The 20,970-nt window shown below is 46.0% G+C and overlaps 1 protein-coding gene across 2 annotated transcripts in view; it reads left to right on the forward strand.

Moving 5' to 3' along the window:
- The window catches only part of LRRC40 (leucine rich repeat containing 40), a 49,821-nt gene that overhangs the window by 12,152 nt on the left and 16,699 nt on the right, over positions 1 to 20,970 (forward strand). For both annotated transcript variants that reach the window (XM_068239235.1, XM_068239234.1), the window contains exons 6-11: positions 6,207 to 6,349; positions 7,964 to 8,136; positions 11,758 to 11,848; positions 12,848 to 12,899; positions 16,427 to 16,535; positions 17,106 to 17,213. In XM_068239235.1, the coding sequence (XP_068095336.1) occupies positions 6,207 to 6,349; positions 7,964 to 8,136; positions 11,758 to 11,848; positions 12,848 to 12,899; positions 16,427 to 16,535; positions 17,106 to 17,213 (676 nt within the window). The remainder of the gene's footprint in view (positions 1 to 6,206; positions 6,350 to 7,963; positions 8,137 to 11,757; positions 11,849 to 12,847; positions 12,900 to 16,426; positions 16,536 to 17,105; positions 17,214 to 20,970) is intronic.

Raw genomic sequence — 20,970 nt, forward strand, 5'->3', positions numbered from 1 at the left:
CAGGTATGACCAAACAGTACACCAAAAAATAATATTAAGGTGGAGCGCAATCCGTAGAAAAAGTTAAATCAAGCAAAAGGCAGATAAGCGCTCAAATAGTCCAGTCCTACAATGTACAGTGGAGACACCCCTTATAGTCTCTGCTGATTGTACAGATGTGTTTTAAATGACATCCAGGGTTAATAGACACACAGGCATCTCCCCCCAAAGTGTAACGACTCACCAGATGATGCGGCCTACAGGGCCCGTCTGTGCAGCAGGGGTATTGGCCACCCCTCAGCCTCCCCGGCAAGTCTCCACAGCTGAGTCCTTGGGTAGATGAACCTCCTGATGATCAGGGCGCACAGCAAAGACGTAACATCCTCCCCTGATGCCATTTATTGAAAACCGTTCTGCAGTCTGTGGTAGGAATTGATTCCTCTCTGAATCGATTTTGATCAGAGACGAATTGATTGTTTGGGAATATTGGGCAGGAATCTATATGTGTAGGGCCCTAATCATGTTTCCCGGAGAGGTTCTGTGTATCACTTTTATTAGTGTATACTGCAGTTTATAATATTACTTGCACCTCTGCCCTCTATATCTAGATTAATTGAAATGTTTGTCCTGAATTAGTGATCACAGTCCCATCACCAATTTTTTTTTTTTTCACAGAGTGGATGTAGAGTTATATCTCCTGTCAGGTTGTTTATGTGTCTCCACCGGGGATATTTCCCTCTGTTCCTGTCTCTGGGACCTTCACCCCTTGTAAGCTGTTTATTGTTTTATACAAGAGAACAAACAAACAAAAGGAGAAAAATCTCCAACAACCTGACAGTGCATATTATCAACAATTCCGCTTACAATAACAGCAGTACAGTTAAAGCATACCTGTCTATCTTCCGGCATGCATCGCGGCTGCCAGGAGCATAGGACATCACTGGGGTAACCTGTGGGTTTGCAGCACAGGGACATAGAAAATGGAGGCCTCCATACAAATGGGGGGCTCCTGAGCAGCAGGGCTGAGGAGCTGGTACAAAAATCATCTGACGCCTAAGCTTATGAAACCTCTGTGTCCAGGTACCCCATATTGCTCTGCTTCTTCGCCTCTGACTCCTTAGTTCACTGGTTCCCAACCCGTGTGCCGCAACACATTCATGTGTCGCGGCAGCATCGGGTATGTGTCGCCGCTCGCTGTCCCGCTCTGTCTCTCCCTGCATTTCCTAGCCTCTGCTCCGTTTGTAATTAGACTAGCACTACAAGAAAATGGCCGCCGATGACATTGGCGGCCATTTTCTTGTAGCTATCTAACTACGGACAGAGAGGAGGCGGGGATAAGCAGGGAGGGAAGAGCCTGTTACAGAGAAGAGGGGGCTGCCGGATACCTGCATAGAGGAAGCGGCCGCCAGCTCAGAGGGAAAAACAATCGGCGGCCGCAGGAACGGAGGGAGAAGCAGGCTTGCCACCTAACTGCCTTAACTATACTGGGGCAGCTATACTACCCATACTGGGGCAGCTATACTACCCATACTGGGGCAGCTGTACTACCATTACTGCGGCATCTAAACTGCCTATACTGGGGCAGCTGTACTACCATTACTGCGGCAGCTATACTACCCATACTGGGGCAGCTATACTACCCATACTGGGGCAGCTGTACTACCATTACTGCGGCATCTAAACTACCTATACTGGGGCAGCTATACTACCCACACTGGGGCAGCTATACTACCCATACTGGGGCAGCTATACTACCCATACTGGGGCAGCTGTACTAGCCATACTGGGGCGGCTGTACTACCCGTACTGGGGCGGCTGTACTACCCGTACTGGGGCAGCTGTACTACCCGTACTGGGGCAGCTGTACTACCCGTACTGGGGCAGCTATACTACCCGTACTGGGGCAGCTATACTACCCGTACTGGGGCAGCTATACTACCCGTACTGGGGCAGCTATACTACCCGTACTGGGGCAGCTATACTACCCGTACTGGGGCAGCTATACTACCCGTACTGGGGCAGCTATACTACCCGTACTGGGGCAGCTATACTACCCGTACTGGGGCAGCTATACTACCCGTACTGGGGCAGCTATACTACCCTTACTGGGGCAGCTATACTACCCACACTGGGGCAGCTATACTACCCACACTGGGGCAGCTATACTACCTATACTGGGGCAGGTGTACTACCCATACTGGGGCAGCTATACTACCCGTACTGGGGCAGCTATACTACCCGTACTGGGGCAGCTATACTACCCGTACTGGGGCAGCTATACTACCCGTACTGGGGCAGCTATACTACCCGTACTGGGGCAGCTATACTACCCGTACTGGGGCAGCTATACTACCCGTACTGGGGCAGCTATACTACCCGTACTGGGGCAGCTATACTACCCGTACTGGGGCAGCTATACTACCCGTACTGGGGCAGCTATACTACCCGTACTGGGGCAGCTATACTACCCTTACTGGGGCAGCTATACTACCCATACTGGGGCAGCTATACTACCCATACTGGGGCAGCTATACTACCCATACTGGGGCAGCTATACTACCCATTCTGGGGCAGCTATACTACCCATACTGGGGCATCTATACTACCCATACTGGGGCAGCTATACTACCCATACTGGGGCAGCTGTACTAGCCATACTGGGGCAGCTGTACTACCCATACTGGGGCAGCTATATTACCCATTCTGGGGCAGCTATACTACCTATACTGGGGCAGCAATACTACCTATACTGGGGAACTATACTACCCATACTGGGGCAGTTATGCTACCTATACTGGGGCATCTATACTACCCATACTGGGGCATCTATACTACCCATACTGGGGCATCTATACTACCCATACTGGGGCAACTATACTACCCATACTGGGGCAACTATACTACCCATACTGGGGCAACTATACTACCCATACTGGGGCAACTATACTACCTATACTGGGGCAACTATACTACCTATACTGGGGCAACTATACTACCTATACTGGGGCAACTATACTACCTATACTGGGGCAACTATACTACCTATACTGGGGCAGCTATACTACCATTACTGGGGCAGCTATACTACCATTACTGGGGCAGCTATACTACCATTACTGGGGCAGCTATACTACCATTACTGGGGCAGCTATACTACCCATACTGGGGCAGCTATACTACCCATACTGGGGCAGCTATACTACCCATACTGGGGCAGCTATACTACCCATACTGGGGCAGCTATACAACCCATACTGGGGCAGCTATACTACCCATACTGGGGCAGCTATACTGCCATTACTGGGGCAGCTATACTACCATTACTGGGGCAGCTATACTACCATTACTGGGGCAGCTATACCACCATTACTGGGGCAGCTATACCACCATTACTGGGGCAGCTATACTACCCATACTGGGGCAGCTATACTACCCATACTGGGGCAGCTATACTACCCATACTGGGGCAGCTATACTACCCATACTGGGGCAGCTATACTACCCGTACTGGGGCAGCTATACTACCCGTACTGGGGCAGCTATACTACCCGTACTGGGGCAGCTATACTACCCGTACTGGGGCAGCTATACTACCCGTACTGGGGCAGCTATACTACCCTTACTGGGGCAGCTATACTACCCATACTGGGGCAGCTATACTACCCATACTGGGGCAGCTATACTACCCATACTGGGGCAGCTATACTACCCATACTGGGGCAGCTATACTACCCATACTGGGGCAGCTATACTACCCATACTGGGGCAGCTATACTACCCATACTGGGGCAGCTATACTACCCATACTGGGGCAGCTATACTACCCATACTGGGGCAGCTATACTACCCATACTGGGGCAGCTATACTACCCATACTGGGGCAGCTATACTACCCATACTGGGGCAGCTATACTACCCATACTGGGGCAGCTATACTACCCATACTGGGGCAGCTATACTACCCATACTGGGGCAGCTATACTACCCATACTGGGGCAGCTATACTACCCATACTGGGGCAGCTATACTACCCATACTGGGGCAGCTATACTACCCATACTGGGGCAGCTATACTACCCATACTGGGGCAGCTATACTACCCATACTGGGGCAGCTATACTACCCATACTGGGGCAGCTATACTACCCATACTGGGGCAGCTATACTACCCATACTGGGGCAGCTATACTACCCATACTGGGGCAGCTATACTACCCATACTGGGGCAGCTATACTACCCATACTGGGGCAGCTATATTACCCATTCTGGGGCAGCTATACTACCTATACTGGGGCAGCAATACTACCTATACTGGGGAACTATACTACCCATACTGGGGCAGTTATGCTACCTATACTGGGGCATCTATACTACCCATACTGGGGCATCTATACTACCCATACTGGGGCATCTATACTACCCATACTGGGGCAACTATACTACCCATACTGGGGCAACTATACTACCCATACTGGGGCAACTATACTACCTATACTGGGGCAACTATACTACCTATACTGGGGCAACTATACTACCTATACTGGGGCAACTATACTACCTATACTGGGGCAACTATACTACCTATACTGGGGCAACTATACTACCTATACTGGGGAACTATACTACCCATACTGGGGCAGTTATGCTACCTATACTGGGGCATCTATACTACCCATACTGGGGCATCTATACTACCCATACTGGGGCATCTATACTACCCATACTGGGGCAACTATACTACCCATACTGGGGCAACTATACTACCCATACTGGGGCAACTATACTACCTATACTGGGGCAACTATACTACCTATACTGGGGCAACTATACTACCTATACTGGGGCAACTATACTACCTATACTGGGGCAACTATACTACCTATACTGGGGCAACTATACTACCTATACTGGGGCAACTATACTACCTATACTGGGGCAACTATACTACCTATACTGGGGCAACTATACTACCTATACTGGGGCAACTATACTACCTATACTGGGGCTACTATACTACCTATACTGGGGCTACTATACTACCTATACTGGGACAGCTATTCTACCTATACTGGGGCAGCTATTCTACCTATACTGGGGCAGCTATACTACCCATACTGGGGCAGCTATACTACCCATACTGGGGCAGCTATACTACCCATACTGGGGCAGCTATACTACCTATACTGGGGCAGCTATACTACCTATACATATGTGATGTGTCACGGAGATCTGAGCGTTCGGTGTGATGTGTCACAACTTTAAAAAGGTTGTGAACCACTGCCTTAGTTTAATACTTACCAGGGCTGTGGAGTTGGAACAAAAATCATGCGACTCCTCAGTTCATGAAACCTCCGACTCCAGGTACCCAAAAATTTCTCAGACTCCACAGCCCAGCTGAACAGCCCCCCCCCCCCTCCTTCCTGTCAGGGATAGGAAAGTAAGCTGATGTTTGCTGGTACTGCATGAAAGGAAATGAGGCCTAGCAGCAAAAAAATTAGAGGGAAATCTACTCTTCCCTACTCTGGGTATAACATGGGGGTAATTTTTGCAGATGGGAAGACGGAGGGCAGTAAATGACTGGTAGTGGTCCTAACGCCGTTCACTGTGCTCAGAAGTGAAGTACTGTATATACTCACAAATAAGCTGACCCTTGTATAAGCCGAGGTTCCCACTTATTCCTCAGAAACATGGAAAAAGTGACTCGTTTACAAACCCCCCTCCCCAGCATAGCCCCCTCCAAAGTAGCCAGATGTGCCCCCAGTACAAGTCAGCCCCCCTCCCCATAGCCAGATGTGCCCCAAGGATGATACAGCTGTGTCTTAAGATACCACTAGATGGCGTCATAGATATGAGACAGCGAATTGACGCACAAGAAGAATCCACGATCATTGCACCGCTGACCTATTGCTTGCACGCTCCGCTCCACAAGCCAGGGGACACCAGCGCACTCTGCACACCATCTTGCAGAGGATGGGGGGCACAGACACAGCAGGTAGCTAGCTGGCAAGAGCAGGATCATAAGTGCACAATACTTACGCTCCTTTGCCAGTAACAAAACCTGCTCCACTGACTCGCTTATAAGCAGAGGGGGTAACTTTTAAGCACATTTTTTGTGCTGAAAAATTAGGCTTATACGCGAGTATATGAGGTACAATGCTTAGTGCTGTTTCACTGTTATTGACTATATTGGAGATTAATGTTTTGTATAACTGTGGAAAACTTTCAGGTCTCCGCCAGCTGGACTGCACTTCAAATCTGCTGGAAGATGTCCCCCCCTCTCTGGCCGGCATGGAGTCTTTAGAGCAACTCTACCTGAGACAGAACAAGCTGACCTTCTTGCCAGAGCTACCCAACTGCAAGTTACTCAAAGTGAGGCCCTGACGTAATATTGCACTGCACTACTACAGTATGTCAGAAATGTCAAATTGTCACACTCAAGCACATGAAGTATCCTAATTCAGTCACTAATTGGGAATAATTTTTTCTTGAGGCTGGTAATGTGTTTGCGGTTTGCATATACAAAACGCATATGCGTTTTGCATGCATTTTTTTGTTTGCATTTTATGCAAATCACTAGGAAGTCAATAGGAAGCGGAAATACATCAAACTTGTTGTTGTTTTTAAAAGCATGTAACAACGCATGCAAAACGCCTCTGCATCACCATCGTTTCTAGAAACGCACATTGCAAAACGCAAGTATATCCGTTTTTAGATGCAGCCCATTGACTTGCATTGTGTGCGTTTTCGCAGCGTTTTCTGCAACGCTAGCGTTTCTGCCTAGTGTGTTCCCTGCCGGAATCCTTCGGCAAGCGAGCACTGACAGTGTCTAAGCTAGATCAGACTGCAGAGTGCTCACTATACAAGGATTTGCATGCAATGATCACACAGCAGTTTGCACAGGAAGCATAGGTCTCACCAGTTATCTGATTGCATCTGATCAGAGAAGCCACTATTGCCTGCTCATACATTCAACACAGATTTCCAATAGATTTCATCATGAAAACTATTGGAAATTGTCCTAATGCCGCCGCCACCTGCCTGGTGCAATTCCTTGTGTTTGGCATATTGCTATATGCAGCGTTGGCACGTGGTGCAGGTGTTCGCGGTGGCAATGCAAAATGCGGACACAGGAGGCAAGGTTTCCCGCCGGCGTAATGGGTCAGCATTCAACTCTCGCTATGGGTCCAGCGGTACACATACACTTGGGGTGCGAGATTAGCCGGGGCTCCTGTGGTCTTCAGGAAATGGAATGCCATTACCGCTGCACGCCTGATTGTGCCCTTGCGACTGAGATTTTCCAGCATGCCTGATCTCGGCCAGTAACCATCAAAACGATTCATCAGGTGGCCATTTTGCAGTATCGATATCTGCCAGTTTCGATGGTCAAAACAGCCAGCTATTGATGCTGAAAATTGAGTAAAGTGTGGGCATTTTCAGTGCCTCATCCTGGATGGAATAATTTGAATGAAGACCAGGAGCACTGGGAACATGTGACCAGATCGAGAATGTGTCAGTATTGGTTTAATATCCAGTGGCTATATAGTATACTACATGGTGGCTCTGCCTCTGACATAGGAGACCAGGGTTCAAATATCTGTTTAGTCAGCACCTACTCAGTAAGGAGTTCTTGGGCAAGACTCCCTAACACTGCTACTGAGTGCGCTTTAAATAGCTGCCTCGCAAGTGCTTTGAGTCCGACAGGAGAAAAGTGCTATATAAGTATTGGCAATATTGTTTTAATATAATTGTTACTGGTTGCATCGTTTCGCCTGATTTGATATTTCAAAAATTAGCATGACATCCAGACAGCACGTCTTAGAATGGGATTACGGTAGCAGGGGAACTCTCTCTATCAACACACAACACCTTTTTTTCAGTTGTTTCAAGTGGCTAACTGTAGTAATGCTTGCAGAGTGTGTTCTTATTTTCTCAGTTGGTTTAGGTGGAAAGGTTGATAACTGACACTGGTGTCTGATTCTCCAGGAGTTGCATGTGGGGAACAATCAGATCAGCACGCTTGGCCCCCAGCACCTGTCACACCTCGGCTCTCTCTGTATCTTGGAGCTGCGGGACAACAAGCTGAAGAGCTTACCGGATGAAATCGCTGTGCTGAAGGGACTGGAGAGGCTGGATCTCAGCAACAATGACCTGAGCGGGTGAGCGTCCTGCCTGGCAGCACAGCAGCATTATTATACAGCTTCCTTATTAGTCCTTACATGTCTGACACCAAATAGTATTTGTTAAAGGACAGCTGAAGTGAGCGGGATATGGGGGCTGCCATATTTATTTCCTTTTAAGCAATACCAGTTGCCTGGCTCTCCTGCAAATCCTCTTCCTCTAATACATAGCCATAGACCCTGAATAAGCATGCAGCAGATCAGGTGTTTCCGACATTGTTGTCAGATCTGACAGATTAGCTGCATGCTTGTTTCTGGTGTGTTTCAGACACTACTGCAGTCTAATAGACCACTAGGGCTGCCAGGCAACTGGTATTTTTTAAAAGGAAATAAACATGGCAGCCTTATTCTTCTCACTTCAGTTGTCCTTTAAAATGCTCCTGAGATTGAGGGATTTAAAAAAACAAAATTGTACATACCTGCGGCTTTCTCCAGCCCTCTCTAGGCTGATCACTGCCTTCCCGACCTCCTGCAACGCCTGGATCCTCTGCAGTTTGGCCCAGAAAGTCCTTCATTCGAGTCTGCACAGTCCAGCCATGCGGGATCCCCTGTCGCGCTCCTGTGGACAGAAGCCTTCTACACTTGTGCAGTAGTGCTGGGCAGGCACAGAACGCTCCTGGTGATGGGGGTGCACGGCCAGGTCACGTATGCTCCAGACCAAAGACTTTCCGGGCCGAATTGCAGAGGATTCAGGATGGCGAGAGAGTGATCAGCCTGGAGGGGGGCTGGAGAAAGCCCCAAGTATGTATAATTTATTTAAATCCCCCTGTCTCAGGTTCCCTTTAAGACTGTGTTCACATCGCTATACAAAGCGCTTTGTGTTTTCCCTATACCTTCCGCTGAGAAAAAACACTCAGAAAATGGTACAGGATTGCAGTCGAACCGCTCATATGTGAACGGTCTCATAGGGAATCATTGCACAAACGCTTTTAGGGTGATTTTAAAAATCACCAGCACTCAAAAACCCGAAAACACTCAGTGTGAACAATTCCTAAGTGCTAATCACATCAGCTGGGCATTGCACCCTCCATTATTTCACTTACTGGTACCTGCCCCCATCGGACCATTGCTACATTGAGGAGTGCCTGTTGTCATCACAGTTGCTGCTGCTCTGCCTATTTCATTACTGTATTGCTGTTGCCCCCTGTTGTACTGCCTCCTGCACTTTAAAGGGCATCAGAAGTGACAGGGATATGGAGGCTGTCATATTTGTTCCCTCTTAAATAGTACCTCTTGCCTGGCATCCTGCTGATCTTTTAAGCATCAGTAGTGTTTGATTCACACACCTGAAACAAGCATCCGGTAAATTCAGTCAAACATCTAATCTGCATGTTTGGTCAGGGTCTATGGCTAAGGGCCCGCTTCCACTATTGCGAGTCCGCATGCGGATTCGCATAGCCAATACAAGTGGATGGCCCTGTTTCCATTTGTCAGTAATCCTGAGCGTTTTTCTGTGTGGGAGAAATCTGCACGGAAGACCCCTCAGAATTCGCATGCCGCTATGCGAATCGCCCTAATGTATTTAATAGGGAAATTATTTTACCGCGATTTCGCATAGGAACTAATGTTAAATCACACAGGCAGTGACATGGTTAAAATCACATCAATACTAACCTACGCGAAATAGCATGCAAAATCGCGGTAAAATACGCATGCGGAATTGCACCCGCATGCGATTTCATCAGCGGCGATTCCGCACCGCACAAGTGGAAACGGGCCCTAAATGTATTAGAGGCAGAGAATCAGCAGGGCAGCCAGGTAACTGGTATTGCTTAAAAGGAAATAATTATAGCTGTCTCCACATCCTTAATCAGCAGACATGAAGGGAATAGTGAAAAAAATACATATATCCAGGCACATCGCCTCTAGTTATGACATTAAATAAGTTATTAAGGAAAGGGGGGTGCTGAAGGGGGTGTGGCTAGAAAACAGCAAAAATCTATTAACCCTTCGCACTCTCGCATGCAAATGTTCAAACAAATGCATTTACAGATTCATTCATCCAGGCACAACTGTTATCCCTACAGCTAAGTTAAAAGCCGGGGTCTTAGTTCACAGAAGAATGCATTCTTATGCTTAGTCACCTATACTGCGCAGAAGTACCCAGGTAAACATAGGTGTCCTAACTCTGGCCCTGTAACATGCATAGTGCAGACATGCAAACACATTCATTGCATCAAACCTATCAATGGATTAGGAGCACACATCCTGACGTCCTCTCCTGGGACAGACAGGAGAGGACGTTACTGACCCCTGTGGCTAGGGTCTAATTCAGTGCACTCCCTCCTCCCCTGTATGTGTTTGTCAGCATGCACACAGCTTATGCTGGTGTATGTGCATGGTGCACATGGATACATTACGTTAGCTCCCTTGTGCGATTGGTAAGATGCACTATCTGTCCCAGGAGAGGACGTCAGGATGTGTGCTCCTAATCCATTGATAGGTTTGATGCAGTGAACGTGTTTGCATGTCTACACTATGCATGTTACAGGGCCAGAGTTAGGACACCTATGTTTACCTGGGTACTTCTGCGCAGTATAGGTGACTAAGTATAAGAATGCATTCTTCTGTGAACTAAAACCCCGGCTTTTAACTTAGCTATAGGGATAACAGTTGTGCCTGGATGAATGAATCTGTAAATGCATTTGTTTGAACATTTGCATGCGAGAGTGCGAAGGGTTAATAGAGTTTTAGTTTTTTATGAAGTGAATAGTGAGGCCGTCTCTATCTGCAGTGCCAGAGGGAACAGTGACAGAGTATGGAAATAAACACTGTGCTGTCTATTGGCAGTGCAGGACCCCTGTTACCAGTGGGTAGTAAAAGATGAGAGCAGGTAATGGTGGTGCTTTTGATTTGGTGCGCTAATGCTTTAAAAGTACACTTACCCTTTAAAGGATACCCAAGGTGACATGTGACATGAGATAGACATGTGTATGTACAGTGCTTAGTACACAAAGAACTATGCTGTGTTATTTTTTTTCCTTCTCTGCCTGAAACATCAGGTATGTAAGTGGCAGTTCCTGTCTGAGTCAGGACTGGGTCAGACTACAGTGTGACCCTCACTGATAAGAAATTACAGCTATAAAACTCTTTCCTAGCAGAAAATGGCTTCTGAGAGCAGGAAGGAGATAAAAAGGGGCAATAATTCATAGATTTTAGCTCTGGCATACTTCAATGAATGTGTCATTGAGCAAAAACAATAAAACAGTAAAAACTTGAAAAGTAGTTTTAAATATAAAATAAAACTGTGGAATACCTTAAAAATCATTTTTAGGAGAAGAAAGATAGATACAATTGTGTCTTTCATTAGTTTATTTTCTCCTCGGGCGTTTTTTAAAGTGAACCTGAGTCGAAGCTTGGGTCAAAAAGGAAGTACTTGCCTAAGAAGATCCGGCCCACGCTCCCCTTCACGCACCAGCAGCTTTGTGTTACTTTGTGGGCACAGCTGTACTCTGGTGCAGTATGGAACTAGTTTATAAGTAGAGGACTGTCTGTAGACTTTTTCCTGTATTTCCTGAGGGTGGCGCTCTAGTTTGCCTTTGTTTGAGTCTGTAAGCTACTTCATTGCCTTTTTAAAGCCTTGTGTTTTCTTATTTTCAGCTTGCCTGCTGCACTGGGAAATCTTCCCAACCTAAAATCCTTACAACTAGAGGGAAATCCTTTGAGAGGCATCCGTAGGGATCTTCTGACTGTGAGTTCCTGATGTGATTTATTGGCTGCTGGGTCTGTGTCAGGCAGGGACAGGACAGAGCTGATTATCTGGGTGTCAAGCAGGGGTGGGGCGGAGCTGTTTGTCTATGCATCAGGCAGGGGTGGAACAGAGATGATAATCTGTGTGCCAGATTGGAGCATGCGGAGCTGACTATCTGTGCGTTTGGCAGGGGTGGAGCTGATCTATTTATGTGTCATGCAGGAGTAGGATGGAGCTGCTTATCTGTGTGTCAGGCAGGGGTGGAACAAAGCAGGGGTGGGGCAGAGCAGATTATCTATGTGTTTGGAAGGGGTGAGATGGAGTGCATTGTCTGTGTGTCGGACAGGAGTGGGACAGAGCTGATTATATTTGTGTCGGGCAGAGGTGAAATGGAGCAGATTATCTGTGTGTTAGGTGGGGGTGTTACAGAGCTGATTATCTGTGTGTTAGGCAGGGGCTAGACAGAGCTTATTATCTGTGTGTTAGGCAGGGGCTGGACAGAGATGATTATCTGTGTGTTAGGCAGCGGCTGGACAGAGATGATTATCTTTGTGTCAGGCAGGGGCTGGACAGAGCTGATTATCTGTGTGTTAGGCAGGGGCTAGACGGAGCTTATTATCTGTGTGTTAGGCAGGGGCTGGACAGAGCTGAATATCTGTGTGTTAAGCAGGGGCTGGACAGAGCTGAATATCTGTGTGTTAAGCAGGGGCTGGACAGAGCTGAATATCTGTGTGTTAAGCAGGGGCTGGACAGAGCTGATTATTTGTGTTGGGCAGGGGTGGAATGGAGCAGATTTATTTGTTTGTTAAGCAGGGGCTGGACAGAGCTTGTGTTAAGCAGGGGCTGGACAGAGCTGATTATCTGTGTGTCAGGAAGGGGTGGAACAGAACTGATTATCTGGTATTCCTGCTCTTAAAACGTTAGAGAGGAAATAATAATCTGCATATCAGGAACATTTTAAAGCATATTTTTATTTATCTTTGTTTTTTGTCTCTTCAGAAAGGCACTCAGGAGCTACTGAAGTATTTACGGGATAGAGTACAAGTTCCAGGTGTGTAATTTCATGTTCCTTTATTTATTCTGTAAATCCGATTCCCAAGGCTTGGCATCAGTTGTCCTATAAATATATGTGCAGTTAAAGAGACACAGAAGTCTCTCTTTTTTTTAATCCTATTTTCTTATCCAGTCCTCTTCAGCATTAAATTCTAAGCGGATTCGCCACATTCCCGCCATTTATCGCCCAGAAATAGCCCTGCAAAGTTCCACGATTTTTGCATAGTATCTATGCCTCCTATCCAATCAATCTCCGCCTCTCCCTGCACTCTCAGTGAAAGAAGACTGAGAGGGGTGGAGATTGACTGGAGAGGAGGCAGAGCTACTGCGCAAATCTCTGCCACTACCAGGAAGAAAAATCTGCAAACCCTGGAACTTTGCAGGACTATTTATGGGCCATAAATCCCTCGCTCTGCCGCGGGGATGTGGTGAATCCGCTTAGAATTTAATGCTGAAGAGGACTTTAATGCTAAAGAGGATCAGAATATAAGGTAAAAAAAAAAACTTCAGTGTCTCTTTAAATCCTATAAACAATGTTGTATGCAATTTTAAAAAAATAAAAATAGATTAACTTATGAGGCAATGTCCAATGTCCTCTACTAATAGTTAACCACTTCGCATCCAGACCTTGTTTTCCCCTTATTGACCAGAGCAGTTTTGACGCTTTAGCGGTGTCCCTATTCAATCAGCAATAACTTTATCCCTACTCACTACACCTAAATGATCTATATATCGTTTTTTTCAAGACAAACCAGGCTTTCAATGGGGGGTATTTAGTCCCAAGAACAATTTTGTTTTCTAGGCATTTTAATTGAAAAAAGGGAACAAAAATTAAAAAAATGCATTATTTCTCAGTTTTTAACAATTCCAGTTTAAAAATAAAAAGTACCACAGTTTATAAAACCATTCCACCAGTTAATGTCCCCCCTAATATAGTCAGATGTGCCCCGAGTATCAGCCCAACCTTCCCAGTTTAGCCAGATGTGACCCCAATATCGGCACCCCGGTATAGTCAGATGTGTCCCATGTATCTACCACCCCCCAGTACAGAGAGACAGTAACGCCGCCAGGATTGGCACCCCTCATTATAGGCAGTTGTGTCCCCCGGATAAAATTTCCCCCTTTATAGCCATATGTACCCCCAGAATTGCCCCCCCCACCACTTATAGCCAGATGTGCCCCCAGTATTAGGTTACCCCCTCCCCCAGATAATCAAATGATCCCCCATTGTCAGATGTCATCCCCCCCAGTTACCCAGATGCCTGGCAGTTTTTTTGCACCCCCAAACCCCCCCTCCCCCCCCCCCCCCCAGTGTGGGTAGCCAGATGTATGACACCCCCCCCCCCCCATTAGGCAGCCCCTCCGTGCACAGATGCTAAAAAAATGTAAATAAAGCCACCTCTCTCACCTTACCTCGTTCCAGCGATGAGCCTGCAGCCCGAGCATCCGATCCCAGCTCTGATCTCAGCCGCGTATTGCCGGTGACCCGGGTCCCGGCTTGATGACGTCATCAAGCCGGGACCCGGGTCACCGGCAATACGCGGCTGAGTTCAGAGCTGGGATCGGATGCTCAGGCTGCAGGCTCATCGCTGGAACGAGGTAAGGTGAGAGAGGCGGCTTTATTTACATTTTTTTTAGCCATCTGTGCACGGAGGAGGGGGAGATGAAGGATCACGCTGTTTGTTACAGCGGTGATCGTTCATCCGCGGGGGGGTCACTAATTGGCTACAAGGGAACATGTTCCCTTTTGCCAATTAGTAAGGCAACCGACAGTGCCGGGGGGTGCGCTCTGAAGCGCACCTGTCCCTGCACAAAAGGGCTTAAGGCAGGTCAGTATATCTACGTGGCTGTGGCTTGGAGAGTGCCACAGCTGACGTAGATATACTGTAGTGGTGGGGAAAGTGGTTAATGTAAATCTCCCCGCTTGAGATATTGTTATTTAGAACCAGATCTGCAATGGTTAGATATAAAGCCACATATTAAAGGGTTCTTGGCTGGGGCCTCCTCTGCCGAAAATCTAGTGTGCTTGTCTTAAAGAAAACCTGTAATAAAGAAAAGTGCCTCTGGGGGGTACTTACCTTGGGGCTTCCTCCAGCCTCATGAGGACCTTCGTCCCCTCCATTTTCTTGTAATAGCTCCTCGGTAATCTGGCCAGCCAAAGACCAATCACATGATTCTGCGCCTTCGTGACCCAGCCATGCTCCTGTGAGCGGGAACGTTCTGTGCTTGCGCAGTATTACTGTGCAGGTGCAGAATGCATGATGGAGGGTGTGTCTGCGCATCCAGGCTGCACATATGCATAAGAGAGTGGCTGGCTGGATTACTGGGAGCTATTACAAGAGAACGGAGGCGACGAAGAAGGTGGAGACGGGCACCCCCACACCTTATGAGGCTGGAGGAAACCCCAGGTAAGTATAAATTCCCCGTATGCTGCCATCTCAGGTTCACTTTAAATATATGTTTTATCTATATGAAATGTGTGTAAATTAAGTGTGCCATTATCTTTATTAGCAGCTGCGAATAGACCGCAGGAGCTTTGCAGGGTCTGTCTCCCCATACAGTAAACACTGAGGCTTAACCATTTAGTGCTTCCTGGAAAGTGAAACCAAGTTAAAACTTTTTTTTTTTCTTTTTTTAGTTTTACCCAAATCATAATGATTTTTTCCCCCATAAAAGTTATAACGCTGTGGATAATCTTTTAGAAAAAGAATTTTTAGTTTTAGTTTTTGACTGCCTCGGGTGAGTGACACCACACTGATTTTTCATTCAGCTTCCATACAGAAAAATCTTAAACTATGGAGCTTTTTATTTGTTCCCTGTACTCCGAAGTATTTTTCTGAGTAACACAGGAGGTTTTGTTGTTGTTTTTTTTTTTTTTTCTTTTTTTTTTCTTTTTACCTCAAATTTAGTTATCAGTAAGAGTTAAAGGACAATTGAAGTGAGAAGTAGATGGAAGCTGCCATATTGCCTGTCTATCCTGTTGTTCTTTTTGGCTGCAGTTGTGTCTGAATCACCAGAAACAAGCGTGCAGCTAATCTTATTAGATTTGACAATAATGTCAAACACCTGATCTGCTGCATGCTTGTTCAGGGTCTATGGCTAAAACTTTTTGAGGCAGAGGATCAGCAGGATAGCCAGGCAACTGGTATTGTTTAAACGGAAATACATATGGCAGCCTCCATACTGTACCTTTAGTTGTCCTTTAGGCTGTTCGGACTACAGAAAAACATATAGGGCTCTTGATTCTTAACCCTTACAGTGAGAAAAAGGCACATAAGAAAGTTATATGTAGGAATGGTACTATGCACCCTTTTATCTCATTATGGGGTGTATTCTCTTTACTGAGGTAAGCAGAATAACATGTGTAAGGTCTTGCAGCAGGATGAGTAGAGCGTAATGCAGTACATTACATGCAGTAATGCGTTACATTCTCTTCCAACATGCACATGTCACTTCAGGTTTCCTTTAACAGTTTTTGTCTATGATTATTTGATTACATTATAATTCGTCATCTTTATTTGACAGATTCAAAGAGCGGAGAACCGGCTGCGCCGGTGGCCACAGCTATGACCCTGCCTAGTGACTCCCTGGTGAATACACATGCCATCGCTACACTGAAGACTTTAGAGTATAGGTATGGCCTTCTCATTGTACCTTGCGCAGAACGACATCGGAGTTACTGTACTCTGTCATCATCCTGTTACAGTGCAAAGTCCTCAGAACACTCATACTTCACACAGATCAGGATATTAGTCTTCTAGCTTCTTTTCACTCTATCTCAGCCTGCTACAGATCATCAGTAAGATGCAGATAACTCAGTAGTTATACAGGTTTAAGGCTCCCTGCACACTGCAAATCCGTTTTCCGATTCCGATTCCGTTTCTGATTTTCCTTGAATACATTTAACAGAAAAACGGATCAAAAAACGCAGCATGCAGTTAAGATTAAAAATCTGAATCGGATGTAAAAACAGATTAAAAAGCGGAATCGGAATCTGAAATGCATGCAGTGTGCAAGAGGCCTTATGCTGTAGGTCCTATATGCATATTGAGGGAGGGGAGGGGGGGGGGGGCTCAAAAGGTGGCTTTATTGAAACCTTTTATTCTTTTGAAGTTAAAACGATGCAGAGGTACAATTGTTTGTGGGCCAACTGTACACTCCACATAATACAAATGATGAATGTTGCCTGTTTCTTTTCTTTTAGTGACAAACAAGCTGCCACCATTCCTGATGAAGTGTTTAATGCTGTAGGGAGCTGCCCTGTAACAGTGATAAATTTCAGCAAAAATCAGCTGACTGAGGCTCCCCCAAGGTAAACTCTGCTTCCTGCACTTCATTACACACTCAGGGCCTATTTATAAATGTGAGATTCAGATCAGCGCTTCTCTATTCTCCATTTTAAAATCTTGATGGACACTTTTTATATAAAAAAAAAAATAGAAGAAAGGATTTGTTCCTTGGCCATCAGCATTTTGAAAACAAGACCAGAAAAATCTGCACTACAAATCTCTCTTGTATATGTCCCTCCCACTTATCGCGGCCGTCATCACCACACCCCTAATCAAAAACATACTCACCAGATCCTGTGACCATATCAAGCCAAGTCGCAGAACATTTAAATCGTGCTTTTCTCCTGACAGACTCAAAGCGCCAGAGCTGCAGCCACTAGGGCACACTCAGTAGGCAGTAGCAGTTTTAAGGAGTCTTGCCCAAGGTCTCCTTACTGAATAGGTACTTACGATTATGACTAAGAGCAGATTGTAATCCTAAGACACACATTAGTTGTTCCTCTGCAAGCATTATTTGGTGTCTGACTGATAAAATACTGGCTTCTTCTTCAAGTGTTGGTTGCACCGGACTTGTTTATTCCCACATGACAAAGGTCAGGGATTCTTTTATAAGCTTAAAAAGAAACCGTAACCAAGAATTGAACTTCACCCTAATCAGTAGCTGATGCCCCCTTTTACATGAGAAATCTATTCCTTTTCACAAACGGATCATCAGGGGGCTCTGTATGGCTGATATTGTGGTGAAACCCCTCCCACAGTGTGATGTCAGCGCCTCACAGCACTGAGGTACTGACATCACACTGTGGGAGCCTTGTCGCATTGGGGAAATAACAGCTGTTTCCAACTGTTAAAAATGCATGCAGCATCTCCTTCCAGTGACATCACCTGCCAGCAGTAAAAATGTCACCATGTGATAAATGTCAGAATGTAAATCAGGGAGATGAAAGATTTTACAATGAGCAAACACTGACTAAATCATTTATACATAATTATTGTAAAAATTAAGAACCTTTTTCTTATTACATTATTTTCACTGGAGTTCCTCTTTAAATCTAAACTCCATCACTGGCTTTTCTGTTTACAAAGTTTTCTTGTAACATGTAATACACACAATACATTCATTGTACCGTTTATCCAAACAGTTTACTTTTTCAATTCATCAAAACCCATCCTTGTATCGTAATCTTAACTGCGCTCACCTCTCTAGCAAACCCCATCCATTTTGAAAGTATTAAATTCCTGTAGAGTAGGGGTGTCAAACTCAAATACAAAGTGGCCCCGAAATTGTACTCTGGGACCTAGTCGCGGGGCCAACCTTAATGTCTACTTGCCACCTTTTACTCCCTTATAAAGTTCCCTGGTGTCTAATGGCCCCTCCCCCCCCAACCCCTATTCACTTCCCTGGTGTCTGGTGGTCCTCACTACATGGTCCTCACTCATACAGTTCCCTAGTGTTTAGTGCTTTCCTTCCATTTCCCCATATGGCTTCCCTAGTGATCTAGGGCTTCACCTCCAATATAGCTTCCCAGGTGGTCTAGAATGTGAGCCAAACATAATACAAAGTGGGAAGAAAACCACTTGAGGGCCAAATTGAATGGCTCTGAGGACAAGATTTGTCTTGTGGGCCAGAGTTTGACATGTATGCTGTAGAGCAGGAGTCTCAAACTCAATTTACCTGAGGGCCGCAGGACGCAAAGTCAGGATGAGACTGGGCCGCATAAGGAATTTCACAATCGCGGCGCATCGCCGCCTCTGCCCGCCCCTCTCACGCTTCCTTCACAGAGAGGGGCGGGGAGAGGCGGCGATCCATGTGGCGATTGACGTCTGGAGGGGCAGAGCTGAAGCTGAAAGCTCTGCCCCTTCCAGGAAATGTCGGCGGATTGCCCCCCGGGAGATTTGGGGGCTCTGCAGCCCTCGTTTAGCGGCGGGGATGCGGCGGATTACTTGGGAGCACTGAAGCGAACTATAAGGAAGCTTTTGCAAGCGAGGGCCACAAAATATTGTATCGAGGGCCGCAAATAGCCCGCGGGCCGCGAGTTTGAGACCCCTGCTGTAGAGTAATCACCCTAAAGTGGTGATCAGAAGATCCACTAGAGTTACTGTTCCTTACCCTGAGCCATTAGTTCTTTCTGCCACCATTATTTTACAAGTAATGTATTATTAGTTCATGCCCTATTGTCTTTTATTTTGGATGCATGCAGTAAGCATGGTGATTTGTGTCAAAAGTGGCCAGCAGAATTTTTGATACAAGTAATGCTGTTCCACGCTATTTCCTTGGCGTTTGCTACAATGAAAGTGGCTTACATCGGCGTCCTTTTATAATGTGGTGACCGTTGTGTGACAAAGTTACATACTCGCCTAAGTAGAGAGAAGACTTTGGATCCCTCAGAGGCTTCTCGGTCTCTTCGTTCCCCTGCCGCGCCCCTGTTCAAATCTCCCACTGGCTTCAGGTCACCTCAGAAGTACACTGGTCTCTAATTACTACCCAAGACAGGCGGCTCTGTACTGCGCATGCACAAGACCCTGCTTGTGCGTGTGCAGAATGGAGCAGCACGTCTTCGAAAGTAGTCTGAGCTCCAAAAACTTATTTGTGTTTCAAAAATGTTATTAAGTTTTCTTTTTTATTACAAGAAAGGGTAACAAAACATGGTATATAGGCAGAAGCATAATTCAGAAACAGGTAACATTGTATAAGAGCCTGACTATTAGCAATTAAGAAAGAGCTGAGCTGAACGAGCAACGTGGTGGCAAATTTTCATCAACCTGGACTAGTATCAGATATAGAAGTCCAGGATTTATGCATAAGTTACTGTTCACAACTGTAAAACCATGGAACAGAAACAAGGGGAAGTGAACAAAACAGAGGGTAGGGGAGGGAAGGGAGGTAGGTAGCTAACTGAGAGCTTGAATGTGCTCCAGAGGATTGTAACCAGCTATCTGGAGCATGGACTGTATTGATTGGGAAAGGGAAGGGAAGCCAGCCTGGGACAAGGCGTGTCGTCCGGAGAAAGGAGAAAATGCCATGGAGGTTTGCACTATATAAGAGATAAATCAAGGTGGTAGCGAGAGGAGATGAGAAGAGAGATGGGAGAGAAAAGGCCTAGGAGAACGAGAGAGCAAGTAAGGGATCAAGAAGTAGAGAGAGAGAGAGAGAGAGGTTCCCAAGAACTTCTTTGATTTTAAAGTTGATACTGGAACAGGGAGCCCAGTGGTGGAATGAGGGGAGGCAGTGAGGACCATAAAGACTCCAGGGATCCAGAGCCTTGCCTTGTCTTAGGTGAGTTTATAACGTTATCTATTTTTCCCCTGTTGCTACAGGTATCCTTTAAAGAGACACTGAAACGGAAAAAAAAATATGATTCGTATGTGTAGTACAGCTAAGAAATAAAACATTAGGAGCAGACACAGAAGTCTTAATATTGTTTCCAGTACAGGAAGAGTTAAGAAACTTCAGTTGTTATCTATGCAAAAGAGCCATTGAGCTCCACAACTTTCAAAGTCGCAGAGAGCTCTGTCTTCTGAAGCTTGTTATTTCAATTGTCAGTCACTATATTTTCTTTTTCTCTCCAGAGGACAGGTCAATAGTTCACTGGCCTGCTCTGTAAAATCATTTAGAATGCTGAGTAGTGTGTAAACTGCAAATATTAGAGAATGATGTAATGTTATAAAAAGCACTATATAACTGAAAATAAAAATATGAAAATATTTTCTTTGCTACTAATGTTCTAATAATTATCCGTACTACACAACCAATTCATTATATCATAATTTTATTTTTGC

The sequence above is a fragment of the Hyperolius riggenbachi genome, chromosome 6 (assembly GCF_040937935.1).
Source record: "Hyperolius riggenbachi isolate aHypRig1 chromosome 6, aHypRig1.pri, whole genome shotgun sequence".
In the NCBI taxonomy this organism is placed as follows: domain Eukaryota; kingdom Metazoa; phylum Chordata; class Amphibia; order Anura; family Hyperoliidae; genus Hyperolius; species Hyperolius riggenbachi.